This window comes from Daphnia magna, linkage group LG8, assembly GCF_020631705.1.
Source record: "Daphnia magna isolate NIES linkage group LG8, ASM2063170v1.1, whole genome shotgun sequence".
NCBI classification, from domain to species: Eukaryota; Metazoa; Arthropoda; class Branchiopoda; order Diplostraca; family Daphniidae; genus Daphnia; species Daphnia magna.
This window is the reverse complement of record NC_059189.1, coordinates 10,238,718-10,261,693: the sequence shown is the minus strand read 5'-3', so window position 1 is coordinate 10,261,693 and position 22,976 is coordinate 10,238,718. Positions and strand designations below refer to the sequence as shown.

General features: G+C 41.9%; 6 protein-coding genes across 10 annotated transcripts; 1 reads left to right on the top strand and 5 right to left on the bottom strand.

Annotated features, from left to right (window-relative positions):
• The first annotated feature begins 706 nt into the window (after positions 1 to 706).
• On the top strand, positions 707 to 1,529 carry LOC123475520 (cuticle protein 2-like). Its single transcript, XM_045178311.1, has 2 exons — positions 707 to 854; positions 953 to 1,529. Exons 1-2 carry the CDS (start codon positions 843 to 845, stop codon positions 1,352 to 1,354), a joined length of 414 nt encoding a protein of 137 aa, XP_045034246.1. The 5' UTR covers positions 707 to 842; the 3' UTR covers positions 1,355 to 1,529.
• A 135-nt stretch (positions 1,530 to 1,664) lies between these two features.
• Positions 1,665 to 4,128, bottom strand: LOC116929154 (4-coumarate--CoA ligase 1). The gene is made up of 9 exons (XM_045178308.1): positions 3,804 to 4,128; positions 3,528 to 3,735; positions 3,266 to 3,465; positions 3,138 to 3,189; positions 2,979 to 3,074; positions 2,752 to 2,906; positions 2,497 to 2,674; positions 2,100 to 2,431; positions 1,665 to 2,027 (listed from the first exon to the last, which is right to left on the bottom strand). Exons 1-9 carry the CDS (start codon positions 4,074 to 4,076, stop codon positions 1,737 to 1,739), a joined length of 1,785 nt encoding a protein of 594 aa, XP_045034243.1. The 5' UTR covers positions 4,077 to 4,128; the 3' UTR covers positions 1,665 to 1,736.
• A 1,171-nt stretch (positions 4,129 to 5,299) lies between these two features.
• Positions 5,300 to 8,142, bottom strand: LOC116929158 (cytochrome P450 3A9). Its single transcript, XM_032936316.2, has 13 exons — positions 7,845 to 8,142; positions 7,678 to 7,774; positions 7,436 to 7,585; positions 7,235 to 7,351; positions 7,077 to 7,165; positions 6,838 to 6,989; positions 6,649 to 6,764; positions 6,467 to 6,586; positions 6,269 to 6,400; positions 6,117 to 6,205; positions 5,908 to 6,045; positions 5,661 to 5,823; positions 5,300 to 5,534 (listed from the first exon to the last, which is right to left on the bottom strand). The coding sequence occupies exons 1-13, from the start codon at positions 7,916 to 7,918 to the stop codon at positions 5,448 to 5,450; spliced, it is 1,524 nt and encodes a 507-aa protein (XP_032792207.2). The 5' UTR covers positions 7,919 to 8,142; the 3' UTR covers positions 5,300 to 5,447.
• A 491-nt stretch (positions 8,143 to 8,633) lies between these two features.
• On the bottom strand, positions 8,634 to 11,524 carry LOC116929153 (probable 4-coumarate--CoA ligase 3). The gene is made up of 10 exons (XM_045178307.1): positions 11,378 to 11,524; positions 10,999 to 11,292; positions 10,687 to 10,894; positions 10,417 to 10,616; positions 10,291 to 10,342; positions 10,129 to 10,224; positions 9,902 to 10,056; positions 9,649 to 9,823; positions 9,245 to 9,576; positions 8,634 to 9,166 (listed from the first exon to the last, which is right to left on the bottom strand). Exons 2-10 carry the CDS (start codon positions 11,275 to 11,277, stop codon positions 8,873 to 8,875), a joined length of 1,791 nt encoding a protein of 596 aa, XP_045034242.1. The 5' UTR covers positions 11,278 to 11,292; positions 11,378 to 11,524; the 3' UTR covers positions 8,634 to 8,872.
• Positions 11,525 to 13,031: 1,507 nt separating this feature from the next.
• On the bottom strand, positions 13,032 to 15,946 carry LOC123466281 (probable 4-coumarate--CoA ligase 3). Of its 2 annotated transcripts, none has more exons than XM_045178305.1 (10): positions 15,809 to 15,946; positions 15,426 to 15,722; positions 15,114 to 15,321; positions 14,844 to 15,043; positions 14,719 to 14,770; positions 14,558 to 14,653; positions 14,325 to 14,479; positions 14,091 to 14,265; positions 13,689 to 14,020; positions 13,032 to 13,610 (listed from the first exon to the last, which is right to left on the bottom strand). In XM_045178305.1, the coding sequence occupies exons 2-10, from the start codon at positions 15,702 to 15,704 to the stop codon at positions 13,317 to 13,319; spliced, it is 1,791 nt and encodes a 596-aa protein (XP_045034240.1). In that variant the 5' UTR covers positions 15,705 to 15,722; positions 15,809 to 15,946; the 3' UTR covers positions 13,032 to 13,316. The 2 variants fall into 2 exon arrangements, with proteins under 2 accessions (XP_045034240.1, XP_045034241.1); XM_045178306.1 differs by having other exon boundaries at positions 15,426 to 15,704; positions 15,809 to 15,913.
• Positions 15,947 to 19,149: 3,203 nt separating this feature from the next.
• LOC116929148 (TBC1 domain family member 25) lies at positions 19,150 to 22,883 on the bottom strand. Of its 4 annotated transcripts, none has more exons than XM_045178303.1 (12): positions 22,746 to 22,883; positions 22,393 to 22,634; positions 22,123 to 22,328; positions 21,906 to 22,062; positions 21,634 to 21,827; positions 21,417 to 21,555; positions 21,232 to 21,362; positions 21,114 to 21,163; positions 20,924 to 21,041; positions 20,787 to 20,856; positions 20,593 to 20,725; positions 19,150 to 20,528 (listed from the first exon to the last, which is right to left on the bottom strand). In XM_045178303.1, exons 2-12 carry the CDS (start codon positions 22,465 to 22,467, stop codon positions 19,636 to 19,638), a joined length of 2,166 nt encoding a protein of 721 aa, XP_045034238.1. In that variant the 5' UTR covers positions 22,468 to 22,634; positions 22,746 to 22,883; the 3' UTR covers positions 19,150 to 19,635. The 4 variants fall into 4 exon arrangements, with proteins under 4 accessions (XP_045034238.1, XP_032792195.2, XP_045034239.1 ...); XM_032936304.2 differs by having other exon boundaries at positions 22,393 to 22,575; positions 22,746 to 22,869; XM_045178304.1 differs by having other exon boundaries at positions 22,721 to 22,842.
• Between the last annotated feature and the right edge of the window lie 93 nt (positions 22,884 to 22,976).

Below are 22,976 nucleotides of genomic sequence, written 5' to 3'. Positions count from 1 at the left end.
ATCACAAAATCGAACCGGTTAAGTCCAGATTTGATTTCGACTTGTGGTATCCTCTAACGCTGTTACAGGCGAACTCCTAAACAAGATGCAAATTAGCTAGGCAAATTTTCTTTGTCTAACGTGCGAAATGTTTCAAGTACCTTGACGGTACAAAATGAGATCGCGCATTCTCTCGTGTGTGCATTTCGAATGGCCAAGCCAATCGCCAGCATCAGAAAATTCGATTGTCAAGTGCAAGACAACATTAGTGAATGAAAAATCTGCATATAGTTTCACGCACGCCAATAATTCATTCGTTATCAAGACAACAAACGTATCCCAATGCTGTTTTACTTTCATTTTTCTTTTTAAAATGATTTTACCTGAAATTCTAGGCGTGAGACTTGGTTGTACCGGTTTGGATGTTCGAGGTCAGCAGAGTTGCTTGATTCGGTCTGATCGATGTTCTTTTTTTCTTTTAGAAACGTTTTATACGATGTCAACGCCAAGTCTAGGTTACAAGACGAATAGGGTAGCCCCACCCAACAACACACACACACAAATGAAGCAGAGCTATGTATAACGCGATGAAATACATTTCAAATCGCCGCTGGCTTTGACTGTCAAAGGGAAAGGAGGAGGCAGGTATCTCGGCCCAAAAGGAATGTGCGTATGCGGAAGAACTATAGCCATTATTATTATTATTCTTTTTTTTTTTTAAGCTAAACAAATAACCTTGCTGGCAGGCATAAACAGCAAAATCACACGCAAGTATATAAAGGTGGCCGAGTCTGCTAGATTGTCGTTAATTCCACTTCGAATTCCCGCTCGGCTCACAATCAAAAAAATCAAAGCGAATCGACATGAAGGTCTACGTAAGTTGAACATCTTCGTTTCAATCTCTTCATTTGTCTCATCTTGGTAATAATTGAACGTTTTTGTCCGTTTTTTTGTTTGTGGAAATGGGACGCAGATTCTCGCCGTGTTGCTCGCCGTCGTGTGCGTCTCTTCTGCCCAGTTCCCGGCCGGATGGAACTACAATCCGTACTTGTACTTTCCGTACTCGGCCCTCCAGCCCCCGGCACAGGAAACAGCCGAAGTCGCAGCCGCTCGTGCTTCCCATATGGCCGCTCACGCCGCTGTCGCTCGTCGTGCACGCTCCGTTGAAGACACTCCCGAAGTGAGGGCCGCCACCATCGAACACTACCGCGCTTACAACGAAGCTGCTTTGGCCAATGGCGTTTTTGCATTCTTGCCCGCTCGTTACGCCAACATGCCGTGGGCTATGCCTCAACCGGTCCAGGACACTCCCGAAGTGGCTGCCGCACGCCGCACTCACTTGGCCGCCCACGCCCTAGCCGCCGCACGAGGTTAATAAGACCAGCTCAAATGTCGTTTCCAATTTTGTTTTTTTGTTCCAGCTACTCGTACAAACACCTGAACATTTCGAACGGTACCCCCAAAATGCCCATAGATTTTTGTTGGTTTTTGTTTTAACATGTAGAATGAATAAACTGTACGTTAATTTTTTATAAATATTTGAACTATTATACTTGACTTTGGAGCATTATATTTGAATAATCCCGTAGCTGGTAGGCAACACGTATGACTTGCAGCGTTCGTTACAAACCAAAATGAGATAAAAAAATTATGAGAATATTATGCATACAATTTGTTTTGTTTTGAATATAGATAATATTAGCGAGATCGGGGAAATGACTCCATGCTTCTCGATAAATGGGCTTTTTTTTTGAAAATTATTTCGATTGACTGAATTGAGCTCTCAACTCACGCCGAAGGACCTTGCCCATGTTGTTCTTAGGAAGGGCGTCACAGAACTGGACGCCACCTTTGATTTGTTTGTGAGACGAGACTTTAGTGTCCACGAAAGATCGAATCTCTGCGTCGCTAACGGATTCCATTCCAGCTTTCTTGACGACGTAGGCTCGAGGAAGTTCACCTGCATGTTCATCGGGGATGCCGATAACGGCAGCTTCGGCTATTGCCGGATGCGTTCCAAGAATGTCCTCAAGTTCGGCCGGAGCAACCTTTAAAAACAAGACAAAAACCAAACCAATCGTTTCACCTGACGAGAACGGATCGAAAGGGAAGTCAATTACCTGGAATCCCTTGACTTTGATGAGCTCTTTCAATCGATCGACGATGTAGAAATTGCCTTCATCGTCGTAATAGGCCACATCGCCAGTACGTAGCCAACCGTCTTCGCTAATCATTTCCTTGGTGGCTTCGGGTTCGTTGTAATATCCTTTCATGATCTGCGGGCCGGCCAGGTAAAGCTCTCCTTGCTGATTAGGTCCGAGTGTGGTCACGCCATCCTCTAAATCGATGACTTTAGCTTTGGTTCGCGATATGAGACGGCCGCAAGAACCGAACGTGTCGTTATTCAAAGGCGTCTGTGCCACTCCGGGCGATGTCTCCGTCAGTCCGTAACCTGGCAACGCAGCATTTCGTTGAAGGTGGGACACGTAACGTTGTGGGCATTGCATACAAGTTTACCTTGCTGAATCAGAAGGTCCGGCCTATTGAATTTCTCTTGCAATTGGGTAGCCGTTTTCTCTCCGAGTGGAGATGCCGCGCAGAAGATGGTGTGCAACCTCTCGAAGCCATCCATTTTCAGGGCCGGATGCTTAATGAACAGGTAGGCTAGAGTCGGTACAATGTGCAGCAGAGTTGGCTTGATTTCACAAGGAAAGAAGGTAAAATAATTTTAGTTTAAAATTAAATTTTTTGTGTTTAAATTTAAATTACTACCTTGTAATCATCTATAGCTTTGAGGTAACTAGCTGCGTCGAAACGGGGCAAAGTGACAAGTCTGGCCCCCAAATCAAAGCCGATCATCATGATGCCATTGACGCCGTAAGAGTGAAAGAAAGGAAGCAGACAAATGTGCGTTTCTTGGTACTGATCTGCATGCCAAGCATCGGATGATTAAATTCAACCACAATCGAATTAGATGAAATATTACTTATAGGACGTACCTGTTGCCAGTTGATTCCTGGACGTGCCGGGATGAATGTTCTGCGTAACGTTAGAGCCAACGTTGAAGTGAGTAAGCATTACATTTTTCGGCACTCCTGTGTGTCAATAAAAGCGAAATCATCAAACGTTAATTGATCGACGTTATCTAAAACTTATACCGGTAGTGCCGCTCGAATGGGGAAGTACGAACGTGTCATTCATAACGTCAATCTGACATGAAAATATCAATGAAATAATTAACAAAAAGGCTGAATTATCAAATCCAAATCCAAACAGCTGCTCTTACGTCTACGTTCTCGTTAAAGAGATCTCCGCTATCCTGCAGCATCTCTTGAAAACAGACGAATCCTTCTTGAGGAGGGCCGAGCAAGATGACGCGCCGGACGGACGGGCAAAGTTGAGCCACCTGTTTGAGTAACTCGGCCATGGGAGCAACACCGAAGACAGCCGTCGCTCCAACGGTAGACAGTTGGCGAGCTATTTCAGCTGCACAGAACAGTTTCAAGAAATGAACGACGTTTGATCATAAATTTTTTAAGTAGACCTACCTGGCGTGAAGGTGGGATTGACCAATGCGACGGGCATGCCGATAGCAGACGCACCGAGCAGTGCGATGGCGAATTCGGGAACGTTGGGCGAAACGATCGCCATCACTTGGCCTTTCTTGAATCCCGCACGCGTCAACGCACTCCCGTACCGACGGATGAGGTGAGCCAGCATTTCGTACGTGTATTTGCGTCCCGTAATGCCGCACTCCTATTTCAATAAAAATAGGTAAAAATGTCATGCTAATCAGCCAAACACTATAATGCGATTTTGCATACCAGAGCGATTTGTTTGCTGTAACGGCTGACGTTGTCGAAAAAGCGATGCACCATCGTCATTCCGTGAAGCGGGCAATCGCTGTGACGAGAACTGACCATGTTCGTTTCGATCCGGCTGTTATTGGCAACATCGCCAGCAGTTAATGGCTGAGTCTCGCGGGCCGGCGAAACCAAATTACTCAATGCCACCTGTTGATGATTGACGACTGCCGTCAAAGTGGCTCTTTTGTTAGCCAGCAGGGCAGTTCTTTGCAAGGAAGATCTCCACGCCATTTGTTTTTACTGGACGCTATCAGAAACTGTACAGCCCGTCCGGTTTTGTTCGTTTGGGCCTATTTATACAGGCGCAGAGATGACGTGAAGGGGTGTGCATTGTTGACGTGGCCACATCATTTACGTGCTCAGATTACGACAAAAATAAAGTCGGTTTTTCCTTGTTTTTCTTTAGATTGGGATGCATATAGGACATTACTGATAACGCACTCAGTCAATGCCAACAGGTTTAACATCCGTATAGTTTGTTTATACTTGAAAGAAATGGGCTGGGTTATCAGATCGTTGGAGACGAGTAAGCAAAACAACGGATTTCAATGAAGGACGTGTTATTACGCGATTGTTTGTTAAGAGAGCAGATTAACAGAACACGACTTTTCAAGACGCTGATCAATTCGTCGTTTGACATCGTGACCCCCCGTTATGCAAATGTTGAAAGAAAACTGGACGTTTTCCATTGGTTCTATACTTGAACCAAAAATTGCTCTACACGACTTGTGTTTTTCTCAATGGCGTGATCGTGTTGCCAATGACATAGTTGTTATCTCAAAGCAGCACTTTGTAAATTTACATCCTGGGATTTTAAAAACAACTTGATATATAGTGGATTTACCCATCACACTCATAAGGTACATCAAACAGACATTATCGGTATAACACGTCGGCGGGAAAAACCAAATTTGGAGCATAAAGCTTAAGGTTTTTGAGATAACAATGGTCACATGACTGAGCTATATACACATTAAGGTGTCCTATAGTTTTCTCTTTTGGGCTCGAGTTTGTCTTGATATAGTTTCTTATTCACATGGAAACGTTCAAGCGTCTAGTAACATCAACATCTTTGACGAATAATTCCATTTGTTTTAAACAAACTCTGCCGCATTCAAAAGATGCTGTCTGTTGATTGATGATATGAAGATTCAATAACAACATGGAAAAAAGGTACGTGGTCATTAGACTCGAGATAACGTTCGAAACAGATGGGGATGATCAAACATACCACTGTGTAAACTCTGGAATGAGTGAGATAAAGATACGTGAACCCAACGGATGCGATGTGATATCAAATGGAAGAGCATCACCTGGGAATGAAACCCATGCGCCGTTATACAAAGCACAAGCATCGTTACGACGTTTAGGAATGAAAACGGATGAACAGAATTTCAATTGAATGTTCTTAGAGGCTTATATGTCTACCTTTTGATTAAAAACAAGTTGGTGGCTATTATGCTGATGAAGTGTATATATGCCACGTTAATCAACACGAGAGAGTTATTATATACCCGATGGACACATGGAAAGATTGGGCGGGCCTTTGCAAGGCAATAGATCTTTATCGATACATGGCGAATATCACAAGATTATGCAGATTCACTGAGCAGTGCGACGCTCGATTCCAACAATAGCATTCACCGGCTGTGTCACTTGCATAAACCCTTTCTCGAATTGCATCGTCTCCTGAACATCCCAAACAAACAAAAAGCAAAGGAAAATACGGGTGAATTATAACAACAGAGCCGCGGCCTTTTGAAATCTATCTACTTAGCATCAGATCATTGGATTGGATTATATAAAAGAATATACCGGTGTTTCAGCGACTGGAAAGAAGTGGAACTGCTGTATCATCGTGCACAAGGCTATTTTAATCTCTTCCATGGCAAAGCGCATCCCGACGCAGTTGCGAGGGCCCATCCCGAACGGCAGGAAAGTGTAAGGATTACGTTCAGCTTTGTTATCAGCGTTCCACCTTTTTTGTTGATTTCAAAAAGAAAGAAAACCCGATCGCGAGTGTTATCAAGAAGGAAATCTATTGTATATATACGTGATATACCTATCGGGATTGAATTTCTCCGGCTCCGGATAATTGTCCGGGTCGTAGTGGAGAGCAAATGATGAAACGGTGACGATGGTGCCTTTCTTGATTTGAATGCCATTGTAAATCACGTCCTTGTTGCATTCTCTTTCTACTCTGTTATGCGATGCATGGGCCGACGTTCGTTAAAGGCCAACTAAATTATAGGGAATCAGATTGTGATATACCTCGGTACTGGTGGATACATTCTCAGCACTTCGTTGATGACTTGGTCGACGTAAGGCAAATCGATAAGCATTTCGTGCTTCACCTCTGCCTGGACGAGGAGAACGTAAATTTAGTTGGTTGGCACTTGAGAGTGTTGTCTGTTTAATATTACGTAAAACTCCATCTTCTTCGCTATTTCGTCGTACAATCGGCTTTGGACTTCCGGGTTTAAGGCCAAAAGGAAGACGATGTTGGTCAACGTCGTGGCCGTCGTATCGAATCCGGCCAACAGGAAGAGAACCGACTGAAAGATGAACAGATCATTGGTCATTTTGACGTGTAAAGAAGCGGATGAAATGATCCCGCGAACCTGGGCGATAACAATCTCCTCGATTTCTTCCACATTCCATTTAGGCACAGATTTGCCTTCGACCTCCTTCGTGTATTCGGTAATGGCCTCTGTCGCGACCTGCACGAAATCCTCGTATTTCTACATACGACAAACAATTGGATGTTTTAAAGATGCGTGCTGTGGTTATTGATCAACAACACCTGCTTGGATGCAGTTCGATCCTTGATCAAGTTTTCTAATAATTGAATGAAAAACTGGAAGCCTTCGGTAAGGAAGAGACGTTCACCCAATATTGGAATCAATTTTGGGTAAATAACTATAGGCACATCAGTTCGAAATGAATGAGCGTTATCTCTACGTTGAAGTCTCTAACAATATTTGAAACTGACGTGGAATAACGGCCAGCGGTGTCTTGTTGACGGGTGCATTGAAAATGGCTTTCGCTTTGGCCATGAATTGGTCGTCCTTTTCACCCAAGTTCTCAATCTTGATGCCGAACGCACATCGGGCAATCACGTCCATCGTGAAAGCGCTAAACTGTCTATATAAATCCAAAAGGATTATGCTAATATAACAATGTTCATAATTCAGGCTGTGATATTCGATCGTAGACCTGTAATATCTTTACATTTTAGCGTTCAATTTGCCTTCGGTGGTGGCGATGCGATCAAATTTGACGGCCAGTTGGTCAGCGCACGCTTTGATCAAGGTGGACATCTTTAATTTCAACGAGAGATTGCTATTAGAATGAAGCTAATATTCATAAGAATGCAAACAGACACTGACTCGCTTGATTTTCCCCGAAGTGAAAGCCGGAGTGATGGATGAGCGGATATCCTTCCATTCCTGGCCGCGGGCGCTGCTTACCATCCGACGAACGATTTTGCTTTCGAACGTCATGTTCTGCGTTTCGTCATGCAAATGTCAAAGTTCTCAGCCGGAATTTCAGGAAATGAAAGAAATCAGGATGGTATGCAAATTTGATACCCGGCGATTGGTAAAGTGGTCGAAATCTTTGACGAAAACAGCCTTGATGATTTCAGGATCGGTGACCCACAGACTGGCGTTGGAGCCATCAAAGTAGCCGAAAATCTTGCCGTATTTTCTCACCAAATCGCGGTCGTGCTGAGGTAAGTTCTTTTCGAAATGGGCGGGACGAGAAAATGGCACAGTTAATTCGAACGCCCTTATTTCTTTCTATGTAGGCCAACGACAGTTTATTCTCTTACCACCCGCCAAATGCCCCACAAATTCCCGAATATCGGGACGGGTTTCGGGCCGGGAATTCCGCGTTCAGAGAAATGCGTGAAAGTTGACGTCAAGTACCTAGGGTAAAGTATTCAATTATAACGCCACAAATGAGATAAAGAAAGCCAAGGTGAACCAGAAAATTCACCTGTAAAGAAGAAACAAAACCAAGGAGGCGACGACCAACGAAAACGTGAGGGACCAATTGACGTCGTTGTCCATCTGATTAATTGCGCAGCCTGATTTAATAGACTTGAACCGCTTGAAAGTCAAAGGCAATGTGTTTTTCTCCGATCTTACAATCACGTATAGGTCGGTTGTATAGTACTACATGTTGCCACAAAATATATAAACAGACCCTCTACGATTAGCCAATAACACGCGTTGAAACGATATCAACTGAAACCAGGAATTTGGTTAAAGACGTCATTCGTTGCTGACCGCCAAGGAGGAAAACAACGCGTAATGCTGTGGACTTGAACCTTTGAAATCACAAGTAGAGTCAGCGATGCGGCAGTGTGATGTAGAAAGTAATGTGGACCACGACTTTTGTACTACACCGGCACGAGCAACTGCGCCCCCCCACGTAGTAACAATAAATGTACGACAAGCGATGTACAAACTGACTAGAGATAAAGATGTGGCGCAAATGTATACAAAACAATGTCAAATTTCAGAGGATCTTGACTTCTTTGTGATGCAGCTAGAGAAATAAATTCGTATTTTGCAGGTGTCAATCGACAAGGCTCAGCACACATGCCGCTATACAGCCGATCCTCATAGTTGGCTCTTCTAGTTGTCGCTTGTCTTGCGAATGGAGACTCTCATTCACTTTAACTACTCAAAAGTATAGCCAGCTACAATAAACAGCTGTTTGGGGCTCATGTTCATTCCTAAATCCTTATCAGCGTCGAACGTGTGCATTGCTGGATAAATATTTGTTGTTTACCTTTTACATTTTATTTACACGAGATGACATAAATATGGCGACGCAGACCTACACGGGTAATATATCATTGCATTAAAATGGGATCAACAATTAGCTTTGTTATATGGTAAAAATGATTGTTTTCATGTGAATCTTGAGCAGTATCTCTATGCAGCCCATGAAATGCGCGTTAACAGGTCATGTGGAGCGGCAGAGTTATTGTGTACAATTTAAAAGCGACTAGGGTCTTACTTGGAACTATTGGCATACTGAACTCGTAATTCTTTGCGCAAGATTTTGCCCATCGTATTCCTGGGAACAGAATCGCAAAACTGGATGCCTCCTTTCATTTGTTTGTGGGCCGACACTTTGGCGTTGACGAATGCGTGGATATCGCATTCACTGACTGATTCCATTCCAGGTTTCTTGACGACGTATGCACGAGGCAGTTCTCCAGCTCTTTCGTCTGGGATGCCGATCACGGCTGCTTCCTTGATGGCCGGATGGGTGGTAAGCACTTCTTCTAACTCGGCCGGGGCAACCTTTGAAAAGACCAACACGATGATGTGTTAGAGACACGTTTTCAATTGGAGTTGTAGGTTTAAGACCCTGATGCGTACCTGGAAGCCTTTGACTTTGATCAACTCCTTCAGACGATCGACGATGAAGAAATGACCATCTTCGTCGTAATGGCCGATGTCACCTGTGCGGAGCCATCCGTCAGCGCCAATCATTTCGTCAGTGGCTTGCTGGTTTTTGTAATATCCCTTCATGGCCTGTGGCCCAAACACGTACAGTTCACCATCTTCGTGAGGCCCTAATGTTCTTTGGCCAGTTTCCAGGTCGACAATCTTGGCTTGAGTTCGGGATAAAAGTGAACCGCAAGAACCGAGTTTCTTATTGCCCAGTGGTCCCATCATGACTCCTGGTGACATCTCAGTCAGTCCGTATGCTATAAATAGTTTAACCATTTGTTTAGGTCTGAAATATTTCTGAGAATGACATTCAATGTGGTTGATTATACCTTCTTGGAAGGACACGGGATGTGTGAATCTTTCGAGAAGTTTAATGGCTAACGGAGCACCGAGAGGAGCCGCTCCACAGAAAATGGTGTGAACTCGGCTGTAGGATTTCGCTTTCAGTTCCGGAATGTTAGTCAAAAGAGAAACCAACGGTGGCACCAAATGCAAGTACGTCGGCTATATATACCATTGTCAAATTCAAACATTATTAAGTTCTGCTTGTCTAGTAGAGAGGGAGTTGTCACTTTAATTTACCTGATGATCGTCAATAGCTTTCAGGAAACTGGGCACATCGAAACGCGGAAGCGTCACCAACTTTGCACCGCTTTCAACGGCGGAAAGCAAAAGTCCGACCATGCCGTAGGAATGGAAGAACGGCAATAAACCGATGTACGTTTCCTGATGGGTAGCTGTTGAAAGAGTCAAATGTTTGCTATTAACCATCACATAATCGCACAGGTGTTGCAATGCTGTTTACATACCTGTGGCAGGTCGGTTGTTGGTGCCTTCGGGTTGCAAGTATTGCTGGATGTTTTTACCGACAGACGAATGAGTTAGCATCACATTCTTCGGCAATCCTACAATGCAAGACATTTGATATTTAAAAAAATCGTTTTATCAACTTAGTTCGTTTCAAAACGTACCAGAAGTGCCACTTGAATGAGGCAGAATGAAGATGTCGTTATCGATATCGATCTGTACACAAGTGAGAAAATGGGCTCGTTATTTCAACACATACATTGTTAAAACCAAACAAAAATAAAACTGACTTTGATGTTGTCGTTGAAAAGGTCACCAGAGTCTTGCATCATGTCTTGATAGGAAACACATCCGTCTTGGCTTGGACCCAACAAAACAATTCGCCGGATGGTGGGGCACAGTTGAGCCACTGCTTTCAATGTACCCGCCATCTCGGACACTCCGAATAAACACGTCGCTTCGACAAGTGTCATCTGTCGAGCAATCTCATCTTAACAAATAATAAAATTGGCCCACAATTATAGCATCGTTCAAAAGACTGTTTAGCAAATGGAATTTACCTGCAGTGTAGGTAGGATTGACGAGGGCGACGGGCATACCGACTCCAGCGGCTCCGAACACGGTGATCGAAAATTCAGGAACGTTGGGAGAAACTAAACCCATAACGTCCCCCTTACTGAATCCCATACGCGTTAAAGCACTGCCGAAGCGGCGGACCGCCTGACTCATTGTATTGTATGTGTACCGACGTCCGGAAATGCCACATTCCTGTGAACAAAAACATCGGGAATGTTTGATAATGATTCAAACCGCTTTATGTTTCCAACTGTGACATTGTGAGCATTACGGTAAAAGTGTAGAAAACGACGTACCAATGCAATTTTGTCCGGCCAACGAACGGCGCTTTCAAAGAACTTTTGCGTCAGCGTCATGTCGTGAAATTCGCAATCTGCGTAAGGGGAAGTGACAATGTTGTTTTCATACAGACTCGTTTGAATCGCCGGTTTCAGATTAGGCGATGCAGCCGCGCTTCCCAAAGCCGAAGCATTGCCCAAAGCAGCTCTCTGTCCGGTAATGGCGATCGGTCCATTACCTGCTCTGTTAGCCAGTAGCAGAGCTCTTCTCACAGTGGACCTCAGATGCATAGACATCTTTTCAAATCAAATCTGCTATGCAATAATTGATGATCAATTTCCGTGACTGTTATTATAGACGTGCTGCGGAATAGAAAAAAGAAGAATTGCGGGTTACCTTAATGTTCTTGTTAGTTGGATTCGGATCACACTATTGCACTAAAGGACAGTAGGGGCTCCCCGTTATATATATGGGGGCGTTAGTCTGACGAAGATACAGAAAACCGGAAAATCCAACGTTTACTTTGAGAAGAAATTATCTTTCTGTCTTTGTCCCGTCTCTCTTGGCACATCGTAGACATGATGGGGTAAACCTTTGCTGCGCTATCTCATTTGTTTAGGGTGGAGACGTTTTATTTTGGTGCTTGGGGTATTTCGGTTATTTGGATGCCCTTGGCCAGAACGTGTAGCTTTTACTTCAATTTGTTGGCGAGTATAAAAGATAATTATGACGTGGGTTGTACCTGTGTTTTTACCAATAGCTGTCCGTGCCTGACGGGGTCATTCAGTATAGCTACATCATCTCCACGTATACGCGTACGTTCGCATTTTGCGACGTAGAAGACGAGAGTATACTCTGAAAAGTGCAGCAGGGATTTCACGGTTACGTCATAATCATTTGAGTTATCTCGCTGTTGGCAATGGCATTATGGCGAAAGAAAGGCACGTTTAATGAAAATGAGGCGTAGTCGTAACGTACATGCATTTGTCGTCGAGATTGCAGATGACAAAGGCACTGCCTCGAGCTTGATATGATGTCATTGCGAAAGAAATTGTATTGGGAAATGGCACTCGACGTTGAGCAAATTGGGATTTTCCATATTTATTGAATATGACGGCACATTTGACGTGTAAAGGTTATCGATTTGTAGAGCAATAGCTTTTGAAGACCGTTTAACGTAGTTTATGCCAACTGAATGAAACGATACGTCGTACATATTGGATGGTGCTGTAATAGCAAGTCAATTAGCAGTATAAATCATATTCGTGTGTCAAGCTTCCAGACGTTTGCAGTATATAACAGGTCATCATCGTTAGAAATATCATAGCCTATACTCGGTGTATATAGGGTTTCATGAAAGCCTTTACGAAGACTTTGAATTAAAGTTCGTTATTCAGACCATTTTTTTTTCGAATGGAGTTTTGAAATGAAACGGCCTTGATCCATATTTGGGTAATAAACAAATGAAGGCTCGCCCTAGTGATAAGTGTATACGTACTGTCTATTACACGCGGATAGTTAGAGGACGAGCGGGGGTCGGTTTCTGCGTCACTTATAGATAAACGGGTAAAACCAGGACCAGGGCACGTTAGAACAAATCAGAGTTTTATCAGCGTTAGTCCACATATACCACATCGGGAAAATCCATCTGATTAATTATGAATCTTCCATGGTTATTGCGCCTTGGCTAGACCATTTTTCCAAAACGCTTCCGCCATTGATCGGTGGCCGATTTGAAAATCCAACACCTACGCAGTGCGGCTGTTCTATAGAAGATTTTAACGGTCATTAGGAAATGGGAGGGTGTAGTTAAGTTGTTGGCATACATCATCTTGAATTATACCTTAATAAATCCTTATGGATATTTTACGCATTTCGTTTCCTGAGCTCTGGGCAGTTCTTGATTAGTCGGTTAATTAGAACGTCCAATCGCATAACGTGAATTGAATGTGCGCAATTTGAAACGTGTTGCAAACCGAAATGATGAACCTGAGAAGAGTTACTTCCTGAAAACACCAGAAATGAGAGCGAGAATAGATGCAAGTGTGTGTTGAATTTCATATCGTTGTATTTACACAGAATCACATAAAACAATAAAATGGAGTAATTATATAGATGTAATAATATGGATGAGTAATGTAGCACAACAAACCCTTTAAAATTAATGACCGTTGTATATAAAAACGAAGGCATGTTTGAATGAGAATAATTGATTTCATGTGAGTTTTGAACAGACGGATATTGCTGCTCAATGTAGCCCACAAAATGCGCGTTTACAGGTAATATGTAGCGGTAGAGTTATTGTGTACAATTTAAAAGCGTATAGGGAACCGTTTTACTTGCAGCTATTGGCATATTGAACTCGTAATTCTCTGCGCAGGATTTTGCCAATGTTACTTCTGGGAACAGAATCGCAAAACTGGATGCCTCCTTTGATTTGTTTGTGGGCCGACACTTTGGCGTTGACGAATGCATTGATATCGCATTCGCTGACTGATTCCATTCCAGGTTTCTTGACGACGTATGCACGAGGCAGTTCGCCAACTCTTTCGTCTGGGATGCCGATCACGGCTGCTTCCTTGATGGCCGGATGGGTGGTAAGCACTTCTTCTAACTCGGCCGGGGCAACCTTTAACAAGACCAACACGATGATGTGTTAGAGACACGTTTTCAATTGGAGTTGTAGGTTTTAGACCCTGATGCGTACCTGGAAGCCTTTGACTTTGATCAACTCCTTCAGACGATCGACGATGAAGAAATGACCATCTTCGTCGTAATGGCCGATGTCACCTGTGCGGAGCCATCCGTCAGAGCCAATCATTTCGTCAGTGGCTTGCTGGTTTTTGAGGTATCCTTTCATGACCTGTGGTCCAGTCACGTAGAGTTCCCCATCTTCGTGAGGCCCTAATGTTCTTTGGCCGGTTTCCAGGTCGACAACCTTAGCCTTGGTTCGTGAAAAAAGTGAACCGCAAGAACCGAGTTTCTTATTGCCCAGTGGACTCATCATGACTCCAGGCGACATCTCAGTCAGTCCGTATGCTATAAATAGTTTAACCATTTGTTTAGGTCTGAAATATTTCTGAGAATGACATTCAATGTGGTTGATTACCTTCTTGAAAGCTTACAGGTTGTTTGAATCTTTCGAGAAGTTTCATAATTGCTGGAGCCCCAAGTGGAGCCGCTCCACAGAAAATGGTGTGAACTCTACTGTAAGATTCCGCTTTCATTTCCGGAAGGTTAGTCATAAGAGAAACCAACGGTGGCACCAAATGCAAGTACGTCGGCTATGCAATTGTCAATTCAAGTTCTGATCATGCTGATCGAAAAACAACTAATTTCATACCTGATGATCATCAATAGCTTTCAGGAAACTGGGTACATCGAAACGCGGAAGCGTCACCAACTTTGCACCGCTTTCAACGGCGGATAACATCAGTCCGAGCATTCCGTAGGAATGGAAGAACGGAAGGAAGCCGATGTACGTTTCCTGATGGGTATCTATTGAAAGAGTCAAACGTCAATCATCACAGCCAGCACAAATTGCGCTAGTATTGCAAGGTTTGTTTTTGTACATACCTGTGGCTGGTCGGTTATTGGTGCCTTCGGGATGTAAATATTGCTGAACATTTTTGCCGACAGTCGAATGAGTTAGCATCACATTCTTCGGCAATCCTACAATGCAAGATATTTGACATTTAAAAAACCAATTTATCAACTTAGTTCGTTTCAAAACGTACCAGAAGTGCCACTTGAATGAGGCAGAATGAAGATGTCGTTATCGATATCGATCTGTACACAAGTGAGAAAATGGGCTCGTTATTTCAACACATGCATTGCAAAACCAAACAAAAACAAAACCGACTTTGATGTTGTCGTTGAAGAGGTCACCAGAGTCTTGCATCATGTCTTGATAGGAAGCACATCCGTCTTGGCTTGGACCCAACAAAACAATTCGCCGGACAGTGGGACACAGTTGAGCCACTGCTTTCAATGTTTCCGCCATCTCGGACACTCCGAATAAACACGTCGCTTCGACAAGTGTCATCTGTCGAGCAATCTCATCTTTAAGAAATGATTAATTAAGTGTTAAAATGAATGAGATTCGAAAAACTATTTAGGCAATATAATTTACCTGCAGTGTAGGTAGGGTTAACGAGAGCGACGGGCATACCGGCACCAGCGGCTCCAAACATGGCGATAGGAAATTCAGGAAGGTTGGGAGCGATTATACCCATAACTTCACCTTGAATGAATCCCATACGCGTTAAAGCACTGCCGAAGCGGCGGACCGCCTGACTCATTGTATTGTATGTGTACCGACGTCCGGAAATGCCACATTCCTATGAACAAAAACATCGGGAATGTTTGATAATGATTCAAACCGCTTTATGTTTCCAACTGTGACATTGTGAGCATTACGGTAAAAGTATGGAAAACGACGTACCAATGCAATTTTGTCCGGCCAACGAACGGCGCTTTCAAAGAACTTTTGCGTCAGCGTCATGTCGTGAAATTCGCAATCAGCGTAAGGGGAAGTGACAATGTTGTTTTCATACACATTGGTTCGAATGGAAGGTTTCGGATTTGGTGATGCGGCGGCGCTTCCCATAGCTGAGGCATTGCCCAAAGCAGCTCTCTGTCCGGTAATGGCGATCGGTCCATTACCTGCTCTGTTAGCCAGCAGCAGAGCTCTTCTCACAGTGGATCTCAGATGCACTGACATCTTGCAAAAATAAGAAATCTTTTTTTTTTTTTTTATTAAAAGAAATGTTAAAGTGTGACTGATTTTTATTGGATGGATGGAATCGAAGAAGAAATTATGTTTACCTTGATTTTGTTAGTTGAACTCGGGGCTCACTATTGCACTGGAAGTTGGCAGGCATTTGATTTTATAGATATATAGGGACGTTAGTCGCCAGTAGACAGAAAACCGGAAAATCCAACGTTTGCTTTGCGTGGATGTTATCTTGTTATCTTGCTTTCGCCGCCAGTCTCTGTGTACACGGAGTAAACCTATATGCTTTCTTATCTGACGTGTATTGGGGCGTGTATTATTGTGGTGTTTGGATGCCCTTGGCATCAACCTGTGTATGTTTAATTCAAACTTCTTAGTGTAAACAGAAGATTGAAAGTCGCAAGTTAGACTGTGTCGCTATCAATAGTCGCCTGTGCCTCCCAGGATGATTCAGTATACACCATCCCCAAATGCACTCACATTTTGAGAGGTAAAAGAAGGGAGTGACCTGGAAACGACACTCGGGATTTGGACGATTAAGTAATATTCAACTTTTTTTACATAGCTTATCTTGACGGTGGCATTATGGGACTATGACGCAATCGTATAGGCTGTGCATCGACGGCTATTTTAGGTTTGATACGAGGTCATTGCGATTGACGTTCAATTGTATTCGGGTTTGAAAAATGGGGACTCCTAGAATTTCATCATGGGTACGGGTCGTTATACTCATCAAATTAATAGAATAACGTCTTTTGGGAGCAAGGTTTTTGGGGACATTTTTGTTAAATAAATGAATCGAGTGTCGTGTAATTTGACGAGGTTAGAAAGGATAGAGATAGAGGAGAAGTTCAGATGTAAGTCATGTCTCAGTCTTCAGATGCGTTTGTTCTAGGAGAGGTCACCTTAAACGATATTTCACGCTTTGCCGAAATCATTTCGAGATTATTCAGCCAACTGGTATACGCTTTTTCAAATCTCAGATAAGGCGACCATGTTCAATACTTGAGTAATACCTTAAAAAGCTGTACTGCTTCTTATAGAACGTATATTTATTTTTTTTTTTCGTGTGGGTAAACAATTGAAACTCGGAGCTAACAGTATGAGCGTCATTCTGATAGACGGGTAAAACCAGGACAAATGTATACGGACGAGTTAGTAAGTTTATCAGTGAGACGCAGTGCCAGGGAAAAACCACTCGGTTCATTACAAGTTTTGCCTTGGTGATCGTACTTTGGCTAAACAAATTGTCCCCAAAAGTAGCCGTTCCATTGATGCATCTTGAAACAAACAAACCAATACCCAATCACTGGGGTTGCCTTATAAATCTTTGCCTTTATTGGAAGTTGTGAAGAATAATTAAGCTTGTTCTCTGTCTCTATGGCAATCCAAACCTATCGACAAAACCCTTGATGAAACAACTATGACTTTTATCATTTTCGGTGAAATAGAAATTGTAAGCTGATTTCGATTTATTCATAGGTTTTCTCTTCAGACTAGCCGTTTAAAAATTAACGATAACAGTTCTGTTAGCGCACCAACTTCATTTTTGGTTTTTAACATGTAAATGAAAAACTATAAGACCAATAGAAAAATAAACCTGATTTCCGGATTTTCATTCAATTCTGAATCAAAATCATGTAATTTAAGCCAAATTTGAAATTTGGCCAAAAATGAAAAAGTGGGAAGGGTATAAAATAGGGTTTTTGGCCCATTTTGACAAAAGTGGGAAGGCTATACCGTTCCCACCTTTTCATTTTTTGCCAAATTTCAAATTTGGCTTAAAATACATGATTTTGATTCAGAATTGAATAAAAATCACGGAAATAAGGTTTATTTTTCTATTGGTCTTAGAGTTTTTAATTTACATGTTAAAAACCATAAATGAAGTTGGTGCGCTAACAGAACTGTATTCGTTAATTTTTTAAACGGCTAGTCTGAAGAGAAAACCAATGACTAAATTGAAATCAGCGTTCAATTTCGATTATGCCGTCTGATTTTTGGAGAATTTCAAGAGATGTCGTTTTTGGCCCATTTTGACCAAAGTGGGAAGGCTATACCCTTCCCACTTTTTCATTTTTGGCCAAATTTCAAATTTGGCTTAAAATACATGATTTTGATTCAGAATTGAATGAAAATCCGGAAATCAGGTTTATTTTTCTATTGGTCTTATAGTTTTTCATTTACATGTTAAAATCCAAAAATGTAGTTGGTGCGCTAACAGAACTGTTTTCGTTAATTTTTTAAACGGCTAGTCTAAAGAGAAAACCAATGACTAAATTGAAATCAGCGTTCAATTTCCATTATGCCGTTTGATTTTTGGAGAATTTCAAGAGATGTCGTTTTTGGCCCATTTTGACAACAGTGGGAAGGCTATACCCTTCCCACTTTTTCATTTTTGGCCAAATTTCAAATTTGGCTTAAAATACATGATTTAGATTCAGAATTGAATGAAAATCACGGAAATCAGGTTTATTTTTCTATTGGTCTTATAGTTTTTCATTTACATGTTAAAAACCAAAAATGAAGTTGGTGCGCTAACAGAACTGTTTTCGTTAATTTTTTAAACGGCTAGTCTAAAGAGAAAACCAATGACTAAATTGAAATCAGCGTTCAATTTCCATTATGCCGTCTGATTTTTGGAGAATTTCAAGAGATGTCGTTTTTGGCCCATTTTGACAAAAGTGGGAAGGCTATACCCTTCCCACTTTTTCATTTTTGGCCAAATTTCAAATTTGGCTTAAAATACATTATTTAGATTCAGAATTGAATGAAAATCACGGAAATCAGGTTTATTTTTCTTTTGGTTTTATATTTTTTTATTTAAACGTTAAAAAGCCTAAATTAAGTTGTTGCGCTAACAGCACTGTTTTCGTTAATTTTTGAAACGGCTGGTATAATGAGAAAACCAATGACTAATTCAAAATCAGCGTTCAATTTTGATTATGCCGTGCGATTTTGGATAATTTCAAGAGATGTCGTTTTTGGCCGATTTTGACAAAAATGGGAAGGGGGATGATTACTTCACACTTCGTCTTCATCCTACATGGATACGTTGTCAGTTTTGCCGTAAGGACAAACGGTTTCCGAGATTCTATGGCGAATTGGCGACCAGGCCGGACCCTATCGGGAACTTCCTGAACGGAGTGAGGGCCCCTAGTCTTAACAAGTTGCGAACATATACCACATTTTCTTAATGTTGTTTGGCCAATGGCATGACAAACTGACGAAGTTATGAAGAAGCACAATAGCGCCATCTAGTTTTAACAATATCGTGCGTTATTTTTATTTTAAGCCCGACTAGATCAAATAATGTTGAATGATGTTTGTTGATCTCCTTTGGAAGTCATCGTCGATTTTCTTGGTTTTGTTAAGTCTTAGTACCTTCTGAAGAAATCCCATGATTCATGGAAAATGATCGCATCTAAGATAATGAGTTTAATATGTTACCATTTATTTTTCATTTTTGTTAAAATAAATAACGCTGAATTAAATTATCAAGACATTCAAGACAAAGTTCTTTAGTACGAGAAAGAAACATGGACCCCCTCGAGACGGATGTGGACATTGACAGTTGTGATTGATGTCTTAAGGGCGCTAACTCACTGACGTCAACGGCACCAGACGTACGAATTTTACCTTTAAATAAATTGCGACACAAGAAACGCATGAAAATAATAGGCCACTGACTAGTAATACTGACATTTTCCACAACGATACCGCGCCAAAAAAAAAAGAGAAAAAAAAAACTAAATCAAGTGGCTTTTTTAAAAAATCTAAACGGAAGAATGTAAACGGCAATAAAGGACACGGAATGCTACTTCCGATCAAAGAATGATCGAGTCACTGCTTTTTAAACTGGATGAGACAAACTTCAGCGACGATGGTCGATGGAATTTTACTTAGTAAGATGGACTGGTCAGCTATTCTGCGAGTTGAAATGGGCAAGATATCTGTAGTACAGGGTGCGCGCTTGGCTGAGCACACGCTCCAAATTGTGTTTACGAACGAGGCGATCGAAATGCATTGCCATTTCGTTACTGTCCAAGGATCGGTTGATGATAGAGTCACGATGTTGAAGCAGGACGGTGAGACAAAGAAATATGAGAAAGGGATTGCCACATCCCAGCACGTCTGGTGAAGGAAGACTTGGTCTGACACCCCTTCTCACGTAATTGGGGTGAGTCATATTGCTTGGTGTGATCATGGTTGTAGCTGCAGCCGCCTCAATGGCTTCTTCACAAGAACCGACGACTTCAAAATCCTCAAGGGCACTATCTTCAAGCGAGCAAGACAATCCCTCGTTCGATACATCACCACGTTTTTCTTCAGGATCTTTCGCATTCATCAATGACGAGAGGGCGCTCGAAACACTATCATCACCGGTAGCCATCAATGGGCACTGCTGTCCATTGTTTGCTTCGTTAAGGACAAACTGTGTACGACCGTTAGGCTGAGCAAGATCGCGGCGAGGTTCTGTATAGTCTATGGATTTCAAATCATGAGGAACGACAAGAGGTTCGAATTGAGTTGAATTCACTTTGTCGTTGGCAGGAATAAAGACATCGTCTAACTCAATATTCCCTCGATCCCAGCTGGGTGAACATGCAGATTGACTATCACGACTATTTTTCAGTGCGGAATGTAGGCTGATTGGGCCATCACTGGAGTTAAATGAAAAGGAAGATGCCGGCGAAGAACTTTGACGACGAAGGCTGCAGACTTTTGTGTAAGGAGATTCTTTGATTCTCGTAGGAAGAGGAATAGGAGCTGATGCCGTCGGAGCTAAATCAGGCATTCGCTCAAAGAGAGCTTATACATTAATGATACATTTTATTAAGCACCTCGTGAAATTCTAAACAAAAATTATTATTACCGAGTTCGTCTTCACGAGGTGATTTGGGTAAAGAGCTCCAGGTTACCTCTAACATGCGCAGAGCTTCATCGAAAGCAAATTCACGTTTCATCTCTAGCAATAACCACCGATAGCAAAACAGCAAATCGATGGCCTGTAAGTTAAGGCATAGTCGTGTTAAATTACAAAAGAAAAAGGCAACTGGCAGATATTACATTATGTCGCTGGAGGTAGGCGAAAAAAACCGGGTCATGATAGGCGATCGCACAGCACAAGTGATCGAATCTACAAATGATTTTCGTAAGTTACTTCCAACGCCATAGTCTCATTAGCTTTTCATTTGCCGTTTTACTTTAAAGTCATAGTGGTCCCAGTAATGGAAAAATTCTCTTTCAGTCGTTCCATCAAGGCGGTAAATGCGATATACGAATGTGCCTCATTGTCCATGACAAAGAGAATGGGACTAGCCACTGTAACATCATAATTTATCGTTAAAGGGTGTCAAGTATACACAAAAACAAATAATTTTTGTTGTTGCTTACTGTCACTCATTCCTTGGCAATAGCCAGTTGTTGGATGCATGATGGCATAGCTGAAAATTTTGTACGGAGTTGAGATGGTGAAAATTAGGTCTACGAACGCTAAAATCGAGCATCTTACGTTGTCAGAATGTTAAATAGTTTTTCAACATTTGCGTTGTCGTCTCCTCCACTATAAAACGGATGTTGTCGATCTGTTCTAAGGACATCTTTTCTAACCATCGAAGTAACGTGCTGCAATTCCTCTGACATCTTTTCCAAATCAGTTAGATACAAATTAAGTTTACAAGAACGCAGTGCAAGTACCTTCTTGTTCCTGTAGTAAAGCATCCATTCGCTTTTCAGACGCTGATACTCTTCAGACTTCCTGCACATGTATTTCATCCTTTCACTTCCGTTTAGCCCGTCTGGATAGACATTTAACAGATGTTTCCATACAACGCGTCTAACAGACGAAACAACGACCATTAAAACACATTAGCGAAAAAGATTCTGCAAAGAGAAAAGTATTTCATCTATCAACCTGAGACTAGGTTCCAGGCCACCCTGAAAAATTCGTTGTTTGCATTCATCTACTTTGATCAGAGTTCCTACTCCATCACGGAAATCGGTAAATTCAGTATCAGTCAAGGGAGAAGTCGTTGCACCCAGAGCAAATTCTCCCGAGCTACCATTCAAGTTTAAAGCTTGCTGCATAAGGTTAATGGTTTTCCCCACCTAACAATTACAATAGACAGATTAACTGGGGCTTAAGAGGATTTAGACTTCCAATTTACGAGTGGAATTTCGTCATACCTTGGTCATGATCTTCGTTTGTATTGAACAATCGCTGCGACCTTCTTTCGGATGAATGATTTTACAGTCTGAGGATGGAGTATTAACAAGATCCCATTCCTCAACATGCTCCAAAGGGATTGGGTCAATTCTCAGACACAGACATGGATCAGCAGCTCTAGTAATAATTGGCAAAAATATAATAAATATAAATGTACGATGTAAGGTAGCTAAAAACCTTTCAAATGCAGCTTCCAAGTCCCAATCTGAAAGCAGTTGAAGAAAAATTTCTTGACCACTAGGATCTTCAAAGCGATATTGCATTAGAAAATCAGATTTGATGTCAAATGCTCTTGAAATCAAGCTGTAAAGTGTTTCAAAGTTTGTCAACTGTGGGTCTAGACTGAACCGTCTGTACTCTGGAACTACATGTCCATCCACCCGCTAAAATATAAAAAAATAAAATAATTACATGTAGACTTACAACCTTAGACAAAAATCAACAAACTTTTGAGTGTGAGCTAAAGGAAGCCTTGACTCTCACAGGATCTCCCCACTTTCGTTGGCTGAAAAGTGGATACATAATAGATTTGAATCAAGGTTTTCCCATGATTAACAATTATTTCAAGGATGCATTCAGCTAGTTGTACAGAGGATCTTGATTTTTCTGAAGCCACCGAACACCAACCATCTGTATTTAGGTGCCACAGGATGAGTTGTTTGTTAGACAATATTTTAAACTAAGGTGACCTACAATTTTAATCATAAAAAAAAACTTCATAAGGAAATAATGAATGAAAAAACGTGTCACTTTCTACCGCGGCCACTAGAATTACCGTTTCCGGTGTCAAGGCGACTTACATGAAAAATCACGAGTTAACGGTTGATCACCAGAAAATAGCAAATGACGTGTTAAGTCTTTAAACCATGTTACGAGAATTCGAGCAGACTGAATGAATGAAAAGAAACAGATGTGAGCACGTAGCCCATCTATTGGGTAAATGATACACTAAGGTTCTCTGTGGCGCGAAGTTTTTCAACATTTTTCATTAAATGACTACTGCTCCTAATGCGCCGCGGCTCCTTGGAGAG